At 47.3% G+C, this 17,099-nt stretch overlaps 1 protein-coding gene across 1 annotated transcript; it reads left to right on the forward strand.

Annotated features, from left to right (window-relative positions):
- The first annotated feature begins 7,500 nt into the window (after positions 1 to 7,500).
- Positions 7,501 to 16,173, forward strand: LOC309967588 (leukocyte elastase inhibitor-like). The gene is made up of 7 exons (XM_082848369.1): positions 7,501 to 7,577; positions 8,821 to 8,995; positions 10,674 to 10,811; positions 11,485 to 11,602; positions 13,084 to 13,226; positions 13,312 to 13,479; positions 15,590 to 16,173. The coding sequence occupies exons 2-7, from the start codon at positions 8,828 to 8,830 to the stop codon at positions 15,989 to 15,991; spliced, it is 1,137 nt and encodes a 378-aa protein (XP_082704495.1). The 5' UTR covers positions 7,501 to 7,577; positions 8,821 to 8,827; the 3' UTR covers positions 15,992 to 16,173.
- Positions 16,174 to 17,099: the final 926 nt, after the last annotated feature.

A 17,099-nucleotide genomic window follows, 5' to 3' on the forward strand; every position in this document is an offset into this window, starting at 1 on the left:
ATTAACTACGTCTATGCATCTCTGGCCCCGAGGGCAATGCCTGGGACAGGATAGGGCCCGGTGAGTCTAAGCCCAGACACCCTGCCTTCCACGAGGGTCCTCACTGCCACCCCAGTCCCACACGAGTGCCTTTTCCTCCCAATCCCGCTGTATTCCTCTACACCTGCCGAGGCACAGTTCTCATCATTCTGTCCCGAAAAGCTTTCTTCCTAAAGCCAGGTGCAGGGACTCTCTCACCATCCCCAACCTGCCCGTTTATTTTATAGACATTTCTCTATTTCATGAACTATTTAATGTGGTTCTTTGTTCATCCCTAACTTCTTTTTAAAAGGATTACAATTTGCCTCTTGCAGAGACAACGGCCCAAACTCCAAATTGTTAATACTTTCAAACACCCTGTGAAAATGCAGGGATCAGGGTTTCCTGGCAGCGGCCAACGTATGTTAATTTGGCTTCCACGCATAGCGACCATAACACAGTTTGAGAAGGTGGCCCTCAGCTCATGGTGTGTTCCTCTGTGTATTATCCCAGCATGTGTGGTTTAATATTACTTAGACCTATTCTCTTTCTTTTTTTAAAAAAAGACAAAATGTAGAGGTATTGCCTGCCAAGTCAGTTGATTTATTGACAAAACGGGTCCTCAGTAATGCTATATACTTCAAAGGAAAGCAGTTCAAGCAGTTTGATACAAAGTATATTGGGGAACAGCTTTTTAAGTTAGCAAGACAAGGCTATGCCTACCTGTGCAGGAACTGTCTTGAGACATTGGGATCCTGTTACGGGCTGAATGGTGTCCCTTCCAATCCTGTGGGGATCAAGGTAGGTGCCCTGGTTTCTGATTGCGGTGGCTTCCCTTGTTGCGGAGCACGTGCTGTAGGCGCGTGGGCTCAGAAGTTGTGGCCCATGGGGTTAGTTGCTCTGCGGCATGTGGGATCTCCCCAGACCAGGGCTCGAACCTGTGTCTCCTGCGTTGGCAGGCGGATTATTAACCACTGCACCACCAGGGAAGCACCCACATTTCTCTTTTAACTATAGTAAATACACCACCTGGTATACAAAATTTACTTTTTAAGTTTAAAATGTTTCCATGCTCATGGACTATCATAAATTTTGTTTATGTTTAGAGACTGAATCTCTAAAATAAAAGAGCTTGTTATCTACAGTGCACTCCAACATGGAGATAATGTGCTCCTAATAATCCCATTGAACATATTTACAAAACACCACTGTGAGACCTCAACCCCACCAAGCTTCAAGTTGATCAAAAGTATAATAATTCACTTATTTAATTTCTTAAACTGAATCGGAAAACAAGCGAATTCAAAATTACTTTTGAAGAGAGGAAAAAAAATCAAGATTTTTGTGGATGTTCTGGGTGTGCAATAATCAGCAATTTGAAGGGGGGACAAGTCTGAGAGGAGCTCACGTCCACTTTCAGGCTGTGTGAGCAGGATGAATAATTCGGTCATGAGGAAACCCCTTAGAGACCGACCGTCCCCTTATGCTTGTAGGGCGAGCCAGCCAGGAGGACTAGGAGGGAAGCAGTGTTGGTGGCATGCACACATTCCCCTGAGGGGAGGGGGTGAAGAGGTGGTGCCTCTAGGACATCATGTTGGAAGAAAGAGGTGCACGCTGTGTGTTCCCAGGGTGACGCTCTCCTTGTGGCCCTAGACTGGTCCGCTGACGAGGGACGGGGTGTGTGTGCTCACTCTCACGTGTGTCCTATTTAGAATCAATTCACCTTCAACGACTCTGTCCTTATAGCTCCTTCTTTCGTTAATTCACCTTGTTTTGAGCATCTGAGTTTTGCTTTTTCCAGTTCCTTTTCTAGAAGTCTATTTTGCTCTGGGGAGCACAGCCGGGGGTGCTCAGCTTTTCACATGGCGACCTGGTGTTTCAGACGACCCGGACTCAAGGCTGGCAGTTCTTCAAGACGAGTCTAGGTCTTCATACTCTTATAAGAATGCTAAATTCATTAGTCTGTACCATCACTGAATGCAACAAGTGCGTGGCAAGCTTGTCTCCCCTCTAACCTGTTTTATCCGACTAGAAACTTCTGAACAAAATCAAGAGGACTGTAAAATTCCAGCTACTACTGCACAGCACTCCCAACCCTGGGGGACACTCAGGGGACAGGGTCTGTCCTCACGTCTTCAGGCCACCCTGCCAGGGCTGGCCAAGCCCCTTAAGGACCAGCCTTCACCCCGATTCCTGCACGCTGTATTCATGGCTGCATCTGCCACACAGCATTCCGGCCGGGGACCAGCCTCCTGTATGTCACAGGAGGTCGTGGAGAGGACGTGACCACTGGTTGACCATCGAGCTGGACCCGGGCAATGGGAGGCTCCTCGCTCCCTCCCGTCTTTGGGATGTATGTCTGCCCACAGTTCCTGCACTAGGAGCCTCTTCAAGGACTTCTCAACTTGACTTTGCAACTATAATTACAACAACTTACCAGGCATTTTGAGCTATGTTAATCTGGCAGATGACTTGACATTACTTCTTTTGCTTTATTGTGAAATACAATGCACAGGTCATAAGGTTAATTGAACACTTAATTATAAAGCATGCACCGTGGGGCCCAGGTCAGGAAAGCAAGTCTGCCGTGCACAGGAAGCTGCCTCTGCTCCATGTGACTCCCCCTGGTCACAGCCCCTTCCTCTTGTCTCCCCACAGGTAACAACTCTGCTAACTTTGCGAAAATTTCCTTGCTTTCCTCTGTGGTTTTACCCTTCTGCTCTATTCCTAAGCAGTACAGTTTGCTTCAGCCTGATTTTGAGATTTCCATAAATGAACTAATGTTGAAACGTCGTCTTCTGAATCCGGCTTCTCTTGCTCAACTTATGTTTTGTAGCTTCATCCATGCTGTGAATGCAGCAACAACGTGTCCATGTTCGTTACTATATAGTATTCCATTGGATGGATATATCACGATTTATGTCCCCATTCTGCTGTCGCTGATTTTGGGGCTCACCGAGAAAGGTACCTCCAGCATTCCTATAGATGTCAGGATGTACAATGTGAATACACTTCTCTAGGAGAAGGTTGCTGGGTCAACATTCTTAAACAACTGAACTTGAATAATGATCACCAAACTATTTTGCAAAGTACTTTTCCCAGTTTATAATCCCCCCAGGGGTGAGAGAAGCCCAGTGGGTCTGCGTTCTTGGCAACACTTTGAATTGCAGAATTTTCAACGTTTTTGGCAATGTGAGTGGGAGAGATCTCATTATGTTTTAAGCTTGTAAGTTTGTATTTAACACCTTTTTATGCATGTATAAGCCATTTCGATTTCCTCTTTTAAAGTGTTTATTCAAATTGTTTGCTTGGGGTTTTTTAATGTGTTTTTAATGTGCTTTGTAAAAGTTGTACACAAACACGATAACCGTCTGTCCATTGTATGCCTTTCAATTCTCTTTCGGTTGTGTGGCTTGTCTTTTTAACTGTCTTAATGTTGTCTTGGTAATAAAGAGAAATTATTATTTTTAAAGTAGTAGATTTATTAATCACTCCCTTTATAGTAAATGCTTTCATTTTCTTCTTTAAAAACTTCTTCCCTACCCCAAACTCATGGAAAATTCTCCTACATTTTCTTCTAAAATTTATTTCATTTTATTTTTCATATTGCTTTCATAGATCTTAAATACCCTTGGCATTGATTTTTTGGTATAGTGTGAGGTAAGGAATATTTTCCTTCCTTTCTTCCTTTCCCTCTTTCTTCTTTCCTTCCTTCCTTTCTTTTTCTTTCTTTCTTTCTTTCTTTCTTTTTTTCTGTCTTTCTTTCTTTCTTTCTTTCTTTCTTTCTTTCTTTCTCTCTTTCTTTCTTTCCTTCCTCCATCCCTCCTTCCCTCCCTCCCTCCCTCCCTCCTTCCTTCTCTCTCTCTCCTCATCTTTCTTTCTTTAATTTTTTTCATATATTCAATTGCTGCTACCTTTTTAAAGTGTTCTATCATCTCCCCACTGATGCCTTGTCACCTGTCATACGTCAAATGTCAGTACCTGCAAAGATCTGTTTCAGCCTGCCTAGCTTCACACACACGCAAGTGCATACACACACACAAACGCACACCCTTTCTTTGGAATAGTTATTGGGATTGGGATTGATTCAAAAAATCAGTCAGAGAAAAAGGACTATCATTACAATATCGAGTTCCACTCAATGAACGTGATATATTCATTCCGTTAGATTTTTAAACATTTCTGTTAATAATGTTAAATTTTTTTTTGTATAGAGGTTTTGCATATATTTTATTAGCTATATTTCCAGGTACTTGATTTTTTTTGATGCTATTTTAAGTGGTACTTTTCTTTTAATTTCATTTTCTGTTTGTTGCTAGAAATACTGGTATATAGTCATTATCTTGCTAAACATGACTAGTGAATCTAAGTACAGAGTTGGATAAAGTGATTAGTGCACTCATGCCAATGGTCATATAGAGAACACCGCCCGTAATGGATTTAGGATGTATCTGAACACAAGGGGTATTTACACAAATTGACCATATACTGGGTCATTAAGCAAGTGTCAAAACACTTCTCACCATTGAAGTAATATAGAGATCATGTTCCCTAACCACAATACAATTACCCTTGAGGTCAGTAACAGAAGGACGATTAGTTCTCAAACATCTGTTGGTGCCGGTCTGGCGTTTTCTCCTTGCCATGGATTCTACGAACCTACCTGTGGATCTTTGAAAAATTTATTCGGCACCACCTTTGCCATTGGGCGCCTTGAACCAAGGACTGACGTGTCCCCACATGAGAGAGTAGACAGGACGCTTCTTACCTGGACTGGGGGGTTTGAGTGTGGCTGGGTGTAGGAGAACAGGATGGGCAGGGGCTCACAAGGTCCTCTGAGTCCCTCGGGCACACCCAGCACAGTTAGGGGAGTGGAGATGCTGGGTGGCAGAGGGCCCCGACCAGCTTCAAGCTGACTAATCCTGGTCGGAGGGTAGGGGTGGGAGGGGAAAGACAGGAAATGATTACCGATGCTCAGTGTGTTTTCTTGCTACTTTGTACTGATTTCTGTTAAAGTATAACATACATGCAGCAAAGCACACAAGTTATGTGTACAAGTCAGTGCATTATCCCCAAATCCATACCCCTGCGTAACCACCCGTCAAGACATGGCAGGTAGGCAGCATCCCAGAAGCCCTCCTCTGCCCAAGCCAGTCCCACTCACAACCCTTGTGTTAAAAATGAACTGGGGATTTGCTCTAATCCGGCCTCCCAAGTCAGCTGACGTGGACGTGAGTGTCATGAAGGAGGTTTATAGGCACAGATCTCCAGCGACAGGAGGCACACGATGACACGCCACATTGCGTGGGACCTGGGAAGCACCCAGGTGGGCCAGCAAGCAGAGGAGGAGAGGGCAGAGGTGGTGGGGCCTTTACCGGGGCCTTTATTTGGGCTCTTGCAGGAAGGAACAGGCAGGACACGGCAGGTGCACTAGGTAAGCTTGGGGCTGGACTGCATAGTTTGGGTCATTTTGGCGGGCTCGGGCTGCGCGGGTGGGCTCTAGCTGCCTGTTGCTGGGGTGGGTTAGGGCCGGTGGGACTTTGATGAAGGGGAGAATTGAGAGTGAGGGCACTGAGCTGCTTGGTTTGTGTGTCAAGGTGCGCTTGCAGCGGAGTCGTTCCCCATCTCTGGGAACCCACCGGCCCTGGGCCCGCAGTCTCTCCAAGATCAAGGTCCCAAATGCCAAGCATCAAGGACAATGTAGTCAGCGCAATCCGCCTTCCTCCCAAGGGTCCCCTTCTCTCCTGACCTCTAAGCCCACGGGCTGGTTCTGCGCTTCTGAACCCTGTGTAACTCACACCGCTGCGTGCGCGTTTTCCTTTCACGGTGCGCTTGGAGATGCAGCCAAGTTGCTGTGCGTTGCCGCGGTTTGTTCATTTCTGCTGTTGTACGCTGTTCTGCTGTATGATTTCTCCATTCTTCTGCTTGGACCTGACTCAAATCCCGCTGTGATGAACATGCTTGCGCATGTCTCTGGGCGCCCGCCCTCACGTGCCTTCATTCTGTTGGGTTTGTCCCAGGCGACGAAATCGCTGATCTAGCCAGGGTACCACACCTTCGAGCTGAGCAGATACGCCCAACATTGCCCACACGGGCCGTGCCATCCTGCATGTCCGAGAATCTCTGTGTGACCTCGGTCAGGGGCCGTTTACACTCTGAAGCCGCAAGAGCGCACAGAGTGGTTACTCTGCCTCGACCTTGCACAGCACGCGGATTGATGCATGATTGGTGTATAAAGTCCCTTCTGTCCGAACCTTATACAGTACATGTATTGACTTAGGAAGCGGTTTCATTTCATATTTGACTCAGGTTACTAACTCCAGGTGAGTACAAATACAAAATGTCAGGAGCAAGAAAGAAAATTCAGAACCCGTGTTTCCTTGGTTTACGTGTCTGGGATTTTAATTTAACAGCTTTACAGCGCAGCCTCTTTCTCTCGGCTTCCTCACGCAGACCTCTTGCTAGAAGCTGATGAGGGGTCTCTAGCTCTCTGAAACATGGTGGAGACGTTAGAAGTTTTATCAAACCACTCAACTTAACTATGACTGGCTTTCAATAAATGTTGGTTTCTTTATTCCAATCAGCTGTGAAGCACTCTACAATCTTAGTTATTAAAAAAACTATAGAGAGTATTTTTATCTCTCATTACTGGGTCTTCTCTGGCCCTTATAAACAAATTCTCAGAGTCAAAAAGATCTACAAACCCATTTACATTGTAGTAGCCATACTAATTGAAAAATAGGATTTTTCCTTTGTCCCCTTTTCATGCTGAGATTTGCAAAAAAGCACGGGAGAAGTTTCAAGAATGCAGAATTATTACATACCCTCAAGTACTATCAATTTTGATGACATTCCATATGCAGGCATTTAAAGGGGGGAAGAAAAGACCTCACAGAAACAGCTACTGCTTTTCTTCTTCATCGATAGTCATTCTACTTTAACATTACGTATAGGGGAAAAACTGGTCAGTTTACATTTTAGTATAATGGGTGAGACATACTTTATTCGCACGGATGGGCGATCTCATGGTGTGCCTCGGGTATGTGAGTTGACCCAGCCTGCTGGGCTCATCACTTGCCAGGGGAGTCTTGGGGCTGGACTCATGGCTTCCTGAGGGACAGAGACATCAAGAATGCTGTTTGGAACTGATTCTGTTTTATCTCACCCTAGAGGCCCCTCCCCCCACACACACCCCCAGCCCCCAGTAAGCCGGAGTTTGGAGTGTTTGGATAAGATTCCAAAGAGGCTGGTTTGCCCTCTAAGAGCCGGCACCTTGTCATCTCAGTCATTCACACCTTAGTAGGAAATAGCCCATCAGGTCCTTTCCGGAGAGCTGAGTTTGCCTGGAACTCAGAGAGGTACTGGGCCCCCAGGAGCGCGCTGCCTGGAGCCGCGCTGGCCCGCCCTGTGCCCCGCCCAGCCGCAGCCCCAAATCCTAGGCGGTGCATCATCCTGGGGCGGGGCCGCCCCGCCTTCCGGGGACACTCCCTTCTGCCTATAAGGGCCGCGCTCTGCGCTCTGCCCAGACCACGCACCTCGCCCAGACAGCCCAGCAGCGGGTAAGGCCGGGCAGCGATCTGGGCCGGGCGGGAGAGGCTCCGATCCGCGAGCACCCCTCGGGGTCCCGCGTCCGGTGGTCACCCCGCGCCGCCGTGCGCCCCGCGGGATCTCCGCGTCCGGTAGTCACCCCGCCCCGCCGTGCGCCCCGCGGGGTCCCCGCGTCCGGTGGTCTCCCCGCCCCGCCGTGCGCCTCGCGGGGTCCCTGAGTCCGGTGGTTACCGACACCTGCCGTGCGCCCCACCCGGGGTCCCCGACTCTGCGTCCCGCGAGACCAAACCGGGCGGCCTGCGGCAGACAGAGGTCGCTCCCTGGGGCCTGAAGGCGGAAGGCACAGCCTAAGCCGGAGTCCAGAATGTTTCTCTCTCTGTGAGGGTTTCCAGGCAGCCCCGGCGGAGCGGCTTCTCCTTTCTGCGGCTGGAGGCAGGGAAGGGAGGCCAGTGCGATCCTAGAGACTATTTATCAGCAGCAACAGTAATAAGTCAACTTAGCACTTACACGCTGGGCAGCCAGCACGACTGTTCCTCTTCCTCGATTGTATGTGGGCTGAGAGTCGAGGTCAGGTGGGGAGAGTGCTTGGCTGAGCTGAGCGCAAGGCCAGGTGCTTCACCTGCAGCCCCTCCGTGCCCGCGGGAGTGACAGAGGATACTTGTCACCTTCTCCTTGTCGGGCTGCCCTACCTGACCCCGGGGCCTGTGTTGGCTTCCCACTCTCAGATCCTTCACCAGCTGTGAGACTGCGGACCTCTCTAAACACCAGCAAGTGAACCTCAAAAACGAGGATACTTCTGTCTCTTTTGCGGGAATTTGCTTTAATGAGTAGCAGGTAGCTATGATTTTCTAATAGAAACATTCTTTTTCAGGTAAAAGTGGGCAGTGGATTCATGGCTCAAATGAATCAGAGACTTGAACGGAGGGTGGGAAGTGTGCGCTCCCACGTGTGGTAGGGAAGGGCCCAGATGCACCTGTCTGCACGGCCAGGGCCCTTTAGGACACGGAGTCCTGATCCCATGTCACTGCTGAATCCTTGGCCAGTCGCCCCAAGCTCCCTCAGTTGTGCACATGGAGTGTTCTTGCCTTCCGCTTGAGAGAGAGACAGAGAGAGACAGAGAGGGAGAGAGAAAGTACAAGTTCGTTGCAGGGTATTTCAAGGTGGCTGGCGTGAGTTGAGGAGGAGATGGGGAAGTGGCGTTGTCGATTGGCTGGTGTGGCAGGGGGCAGCTCAGGGCTCCGCTCTGTGTTGCAGCCTCACCATGGAGCAGTTGAGCGCGGCAAACACCCGCTTCGCCTTGGACCTGTTCCGCGCCCTGAACAAGAGCGATCCTGCCGGCAACATCTTCATCTCCCCCTTCAGCATTTCATCAGCGCTGGCCATGGTCTTTCTGGGGACCAGAGGCAATACCGCAGCGCAGATGTCCAAGGTGAGCAGAAACTAGCTTTCCCAGCTGGTGCCTACAGCACAGACCGTACCAGAAAGTTGTGCCTTTGAGCTCTTGCAGCGCGTTTGTAGAAAACTGTGTTTCGGTGTTCAGCATTGTGTTATATTATACATTATACTTCATGAAGTCAGACTTTCAGAAAAAGCCCCAGGAAAAATCCACTGGGATGCAGGCTGTCATTCATGACCCAGTCTTTACTGAGCACCTGCGATGTGCCAGGCTCTGCTTTTGTGGGACTGAGGACGGAGCAGGAAGAAAGCCGACAACCCCGTGCCCTGCGCTGCTTCCGTTCCGCAAGGAGTCAGCAGGGCTTTCCTGTAAGCCACGCCCTCCCCCGCCCAGGACTGTCCAGTTTCCGCTTTGCCTGTGATGCTCAGCGACTCCCGTAATGTCGGCTGTGTCTTGGTACTTTTGAGCACAATGACACCTAGTCGAGAAGTCAAGGGGACACGAGGGCCTGTGAGTCCGTGTTCCTACCCCTGGGCCTGGCACCAGGTGTGCCCTGGTGGGCTGTGACCCCCGTTCCCGTGTGAGCAGTAGGGCCCTGCAGGGAGAGGGGGCGGGGATGCTGAGGGTCCTGCCTGTCCTTGGTGGGTGTGGAGGGCACCTGTGTGCGGGGCGTGCTTTATGCTGAGTGGGGAACTCTGGCTTTCCTTGAAAAGAGGGGTGAAAGTGAAGGTCTTTCTAACACACGGGTCACAGATTGCACTGCACTTACAGCCAGGGAAGGTCCAGCCCGGATTCACGTTTATGGGCCTGTTCCAGCTGCAAAGCTTCTATTTCTGTACTTTAGGAAAAACCAACCTTTTTCATCACTGCAGATACAAAAGCGTTTGAAAATTTTAAAAAATCCACTTAAAAAAAAAAACCCCGGTACTAGTCATTGTTAGTTATCCCCTGCAAGGTAAACTGAGCTTGTGTTTTGAGGCTTTCCAGGAACTTTATAAGCTCAGAAAAGAACAGTCTTAAGGTTTTAGCCCCGTTTCCAGTAAAGAGATCCGTCACAGCACCTCCACGCACATTCCACATCTCAGTGAGTAAGTGGCCTTTGTACACGGTGGCGGTTCTTCCTTGTGACTTAAAAGCAAGGAACCAGCCCAGGCCTCATAAAACCAGAAAGGGACTCTAGATGTAACTGATGTATGGGAATTCAACTTTGCCCCATGTTAAGTTTAAGGAAATTATTTTTAAGTGAGTTACTGATGCCAGTACTGCAAGTAAAAGAAATAAAAACCTCTCAATCTGTACCACCTCTGTGTTCTTACATAGCTGATGATTCTTATCTTTACTGTTTATTTCTGAGAACTTTCAGTAAAATTATATTTGTATAGCATATACATATGAACTTACCACTTCTGATTTTTGGGGAAAAAAGCAGACTTGTATAAATATTTAGCTTGTTAACCACTCCTATTTGTGGAACTCTAATTATACCAAAAAAGGGATGGGAAAACAGTTTCCAATGTCCGTATTATGTTTCACCAAGACATACATTTTGAATTTTCTATTACTTGTTCTCCAATGAAAAATGGAATATGAAGATGGCTGGGGATCATCAATAATTAGTAATATTAATTTGATTTGATGGAAGCAAATGCCAAGAAACCAGCTTATAATTTCAAAAGAACTGGTTATAGAAATAATGTGTTCTTTCTTTTAGGCTCTCTATTTCAAAGGGGTTGAAGAGATTCATTCGGGATTTCAGAGTTTGAATGCTGATATCAACAAACATGGAGCTCCCTACATTCTGAAACTTGCTAACAGGTTATATGGAGAGAAAAGCTATGATTTCCTCCCTGTAAGTACTTTGCTCTTCATGTTCCAAAACGCACTAGACAATGCAGACACTTTTCCAGCACAATCAAGTCACAGAAGTCAGCTTTAAGTTTTATAAACATTCAGCAAAATCATCCAGAATGAAAACACGGCAGACAGTTTTCCCGGAAATGGATGTGATTTCATTTTCTAGTCTCCACAGTGAAAAGATTGACCCTGGCTGTTTTGCTAAAGCAAGAGTGAATTCCATGATTCACTTTCAAGTACAATCAGCATTTGCTTGTTTATGAAAATGTTAGTCAAGGGGTAGAAAAGAATTGGTAAATTTTGTTTTATTTTATTTGGGCTGTGCCGCATGGCATGTGGGATCTTAGTTCCCTGACCAGGGATTGAACCCCTGCCCCCTGCAGTGGAAGCACAGAGTCTTAACCACGGGAGCGCCAGGGAAGTCCCCAGGAATTGGTAAATTTTATACAACACTGAAACTACTCAACTGTACACTTAAAAGTGCTTAAGGTCGTCAATGGAATGCTGTGTGTTTTTAACTATAGTAAAAAAAGTAGAAGGGTTAGAATTTTTTTTGTTACAATGAAATATGCCTTTTGGGACAATTTCTGTTGCTTTTCAGGAGTTTAAAAAACCATTTCTGTATGGAGTAGGAGTTACTCACATTTCCTATTTTTTTCCTTAAACAGGAGTTCTTAGCTTCAACTCAGAAAATGTACGGTGCTGAACTGGCCAGTGTGGATTTTCTGCAGGCCGCCGAAGACGCAAGGAAGACCATAAACGAGTGGGTCAAAGGGCAGACGGAAGGTGAGCGAGGGCAGCCCTGGTCGTACACACTGATGCTTCCTTTCCTCTCCCCGCCTGCCCCTTGCAGGTGACTCCCTCTCCCCTTCCCTAGCCGCTCAGCCTCACCCTGGGGTCCACCTTGCACTGGCCAGGGCCAGACAGCTTGCCTTCTTACTTTCTTTCTCTTTCTTTCTTTCTTTCTTTCTTTCTTTCTTTCTTTCTTTCTTTCTTTCTTTCTTTCTTTCTTTCTTTCCTTCCTTCCTTCCTTCCTTCCTTCCTTCCTTCCTTCTTTCTTTCCTTCTTTCCTTCTTTCTTTCTGTCTTCCTTCCTTCCTTTCTTCTTTCTTTCTTTCCTTCCTTCCTTCCTTCCTTCTTAAATAAATTTGTTTATTTTATATATTTATTTTTGGCTGCGTTGGGTCTTCGTTGCTGCGCGCAGGCTTTCTCTACTTGAGGTGAGTGGGGGCTACTCTTCGTTGCGGTGCGTGGGCTTCTCATTGCGGTGGCTTCTCTTGTTGCAGAGCACGGGCTCTAGGCGCGCAGGCTCAGTAGTTGTGGCGCACGGGCTTAGTTGCTCCGTGGCATGTGGGATCTTTCCGGACCAGGGCTCGAACCCTTAGTCCCCTGCATTGGCAGGCGGATTCTTAACCACTGCGCCACGGGGGGATGTCCCCAGACAGCTTTCAAATGTAGGAATTCCTCAAAGTGGAAATGTAAACATGATTTAACTGAAGATGTTAAATGTTTTCTACCCATAAGTTCCCCAAACTACATTTTAAAATGAAAACTAACATTGAACGAAGACTAAAAGAGATGAAAATCTTGTGAATCAATGTTTACAAGCCGCTGTGGCCATAAATACTTTTCGCCAATATGTTGTCTAAGAAACCAGGGTCGGGAGGTGGGGCTGCGTCTCCTCAGGCTCTCTTTCTGGTTTGTGTTACTGTCGTAGTCATGGAACGGTTGAGGCACACAGGACACCTGTGTTCCTTCCATCAGGGACTGTCACGGCCATGCCACATCATGAGTGGGGCCTGTGTTTCAGGGGAGGAACTGTCCTACCTTTTGGATATTTGTTAAAAGCTTTCCTGTGAGAGTTAGGCATCTAACTTGGAAGATTTGAAGAAGAGAGCTATTTATTAGTGACAAAACATTTTGGTTAAGAAATTGTTCTTTTCCTGAAAAAGAATGGCCAGTCACAAAATGAGGCCACTACGTATCCCACGTTCCAGAAAGGAAGAGTTTTCCTGGTTTTAGCCTTTAAACAAATGACTTGTTTAGGAGCATCCGCCCTTTGGGGGCAGATTGTGTCCCCCTGATCTGCCCCTCGAGCTGGTTTATTTAAAGTAGAAGCACCCCAGGGGGGTTGGCTGACTTAGTACCATGTTAAAGGAAATTAAATAGAAGGAAGAATTTGAGTGGCATTTCATTGCTAATCAAAGGTCAGTTCAAATGTGGAATTCTGATAGGTGGATTTTTAAAAAGCTAACTTTGTCTTTTTAGGGAAAATTCCAGAGCTGTTGGCCTCAGGTGTGGTTGATAGCACGACTAAGCTGGTGCTGGTGAATGCCATCTATTTCAAAGGAAACTGGCAGGAGAAATTCATGATGGAGGCCACAAAAGATGCAGCTTTCAGACTGAATAAGGTGAGGGCAGGTGACCTTCTAGATGACTGTGCGCTCTAAAGCCACGCTGAGAACAATGTTAGTGATCTGTGTTTTAATTGTTCAGAAAGACACAAAACTAGTGAAAATGATGTATCAGAAGAAGAAGTTTCGGCTTGGCCACATCAAGGACCTTAAGTGCCAGGTGCTGGAACTGCCCTACGAGGGAAAGGACCTCAGCATGGTCATCCTGCTGCCGGATGACATCCTGGACGAGTCCACGGGGCTGAGGAAGGTGCGCCCCCCCCCCCAGTGATGCGCGGACCCTGTGTGTGTGTGTGTGTGTGTGTGTGTGTGTGTGTGTGTGTGTGAGTGTCTGGCGTAGGTGCTTGTTCTTTGTTTGGTGAGGTGACCCGGTGTTCCTTCCCAGTTTCCCGTCACTCCTTTGTAAAGTAGCCCATCCATGTGTGCCAGTGCGAAGCTCCACATTTATTTATTTATGTTTATAGAGACTTTTATTATTGAGGTATAACGACATGTAACATTATGTTAGTTTCAGGAGTACAACATAATGATTCTATAACTGCATATATTGTGAAAGGGTTACCATAATAAGTCTAGTTAACATCCATCACCACACAGTTATAATTTTTTTTCTTGTGATGAGAACGTTTTTTTCCTGTGCATATAATTTTATTTTATTTATTTTTTTATTGTACATTTTTAAATCTCTTTATTGCAGTATAATTGCTTCACATTGTTGTGTTAGTTGCTGCTGTATAACAAAGTGAATCAGCTATACGTATACATATATCCCCATATCTCCTCCCTCTTGCGTCTTCCTTCCACCCTCCCTATCCCACCCCTCTACGTGGTCACAAAGCACCGAGCTGATCTCCCTGTGCTATGCAGCTGCTTCCCACAAGCTATCTAGTTTACGTTTGGTAGCATATATGCCACGCTACCAAATACCAGTCTCTCACTTCATCCAAGCTTACCCTTCCCCCCATCAGTCCTCAAGTCCCTTCTCTAGTAGGTCTGTGTCTTTATTCCTGGCCTGCCCCTAGGTTCATCAGTACTGCTTTTTTAGATTCCATACATATGCCTTAGCGTACGGTATTTGTTTTTCTCTCTCTGACTTACTTCACTCTGTATGATAGACTCTAGGTCCATCCGCCTCATTACACATAACTCAGTTTCGTTCCTTTTTATGGAAGGCCCACATTTAAATGTTCAGCTACTATCGGTGCACAATGTAGCGGGAACATCTAAGGTACAGACCGAGTGGAACGCTGGCCAGTGGCAGCTCGTGGAGACTCCCTTAGATGAGCTTTGGAGGACCGTGCCATAAATGGGGACTGTTTCATTAAAACAATTTTTTAAAATGAAAAACCCTCGACCATTATAGTTTCGCCATGTGCTGTAAAATCTGGTCGTTCTCACCCCAGTTCACGTAGGTTGTGCATTAAATGTCCAATTGCTACATGACAGGAAAAGATCCACGTGGCCTGTTAGTCTGAGAGAGAAGCCCGCTGCCTAGCCTGAATTTTGTCTGCGGTCTCTCTTATTGTAATTTAAAGGCAATCTTATCTCTTGCCAGGGCGAGGAAGAGGCAAAACTGTGAAGAGTGAGGTTTTGCTTCAGTGTCTCTGGCCTGTTGTGTGGTTTTCCCCTCCCCCATCCCTGACCAAACTTGCTGTTGGATGGCGTTTAATATTAGCCATTTGCAGCTCTAGAGCATAAGTTAAAACCACTGTGTTCCTTCTTTCAATTGTATTTCCATATTTGTCCGTTCCTGATTATCAAAAAGAAAGTCTGGAATGGCCAGCACCAGTAGAAAAGTGGAAAGTGCGTCTGTTCCAGTGCAGTAGCAGTGATAATAGTAATGACAGTAGCTGACCTTACACAGCACTTGCGTAGGGTGACTCATTCAGCACTTACAGCGCTCCAAGTATGTGCTACTGTTATCCCATTTTAGATGAGGAACTAGGTCCATTTCTGTGTTTACCAATGGGCTACATCTATCAGAGATAACTTCAGCTGTGTGAGGTTCCCAGATAAACACAGTGATCACTGGGGTTCAGAATAAACAGAATGAAATAATGGAAGAAAGCTTTAAAACACCCTCTTGCATCACGCGACCAATTAGGGCAATTTTAGCCAGGATGGCCCGTGACCCATGTGGCAGGGGCCTGGTGAGTCCTGGGTGGATGGGCCCCTGGTGGCTGGGAACGCAGCTCTGTTCATTATCACCAATAGCCAGAAAGAAATGAAATGCTCCAAATGGAATCTGTGTTGGTACAAAACATGAAGGAAGCTAGGGAGCCCGTTCATTCAAACAATGCTTCAGTAACTTCCTTCTATAAAATGATTTCAGCTCTTGTTTTTGCCCATTCCGAATCCAGATTGAGCAACAGCTGACCTTGGAGAAGCTGCGTGAGTGGACCAGACCCGAGAATCTGGATCTCCTTGAGGTCAATGTCCAGCTGCCCAGGTTTAAGCTGGAGGAGAGCTGCGAGCTCAGCACTCTGCTGGCCTCCCTGGGTATGCAGGACCTCTTCAGTGGCAAGGCTGACCTGTCCGGCATATCAGGAGCCGGAGGCCTCTCTGTATCGAAGGTGGTCCACAAGTCCTTCGTGGAGGTGAACGAGGAGGGCACAGAGGCGGCGGCTGCCACCGCGGTCACCATCGCCCTCACCGCAGCGTGGAGACAGGAGTACTTCACCGCCGACCACCCGTTCATTTTCTTCATTCGGCACAATCCCTCCACTAGCATCCTGTTCCTCGGCAGACTTTCCTCCCCGTAGAGACTAGAGATACAAGGTCAGCCTTGCAGCATGTTACCTGCCCTTTCAATGGTGACCATGTTCATAGACCTTTACCAGTATAACTGCTATCCAAACATGAATCTTTAATCTCCTGTGTAGCTCAGTCCTGTTGGCTGCTTACACCCATTAACTTGGCGTGGGTATCTGTTCTTCTTTGTTTTTTTTTTGCGGTACGCGGGCCTCTCACTGATGTGGCCTCTCCCGTTGCGGAGCACAGGCTCCGGACGCGCAGGCTCAGCGGCCATGGCTCACGGGCCCAGCCGCTCTGCGACATGTGGGATCTTCCCGGACCGGGGCACGAACCCACGTCCCCTGCATCGGCAGCGGACTCTCAACCACTGCGCCACCAGGGAAGCCCAATCCCTCCTTTTTTTAAAGCTTAATTTAACGAACACTTTGTTGATTTTGGCCCAGATGCTGGGGATGTAAAAATGAAAATATTAAATAAATAAAACAAATATGCCCCAGTATGATCTGACATTACGAGTGGCAATGACTCCTGCTTCTAACACTCCTTCCGTAGGGGCTGTGAGAACCCTCCTTACTCTGTGTCCTGTGGGGATCAAGGTAGGACCCTCCTCCCAGGGGTCCTGTAGAGAAGATTAACTAGCTCTATGCATCTCTATCCCTGAGGGCAATGCCTGGGACAGGATAGGTCCCAGTGAGTCTCAGCCCAGACACCCTGCCTTCCACGAGGGTCCTCACTGCCACCCCAGTCCCACACGAGTGCCTTTTCCTCCCAATCCCGCTGTATTCCTCTACACCTGCCGTGGCACAGTTCTCATCATTCTGTCCCGAAAAGCTTTCTTCCTAAAGCCAGGTGCAGGGACTCTCTCACCATCCCCAACCTGCCCGTTTATTTTATAGACATTTCTCTATTTCATGAACTATTTAATGTGGTTCTTCTGTTCATCCCTAACTTCTTTTTAAAAGGATTACAATTTGCCTCTTGCAGAGACAACGGCCCAAACTCCAAATTGTTAATACTTTCAAACACCCTGTGAAAATGCAGGGATCAGGGTTTCATGGCAGCGGCCAACGTATGTTAATTTGGCTTCCAGGCATAGCGACCATGACACAGTTTGAG

The sequence above is a fragment of the Leucopleurus acutus genome (genome assembly GCF_964270905.1).
Source record: "Leucopleurus acutus genome assembly, chromosome: 10".
NCBI classification, from domain to species: Eukaryota; Metazoa; Chordata; class Mammalia; order Artiodactyla; family Delphinidae; genus Leucopleurus; species Leucopleurus acutus.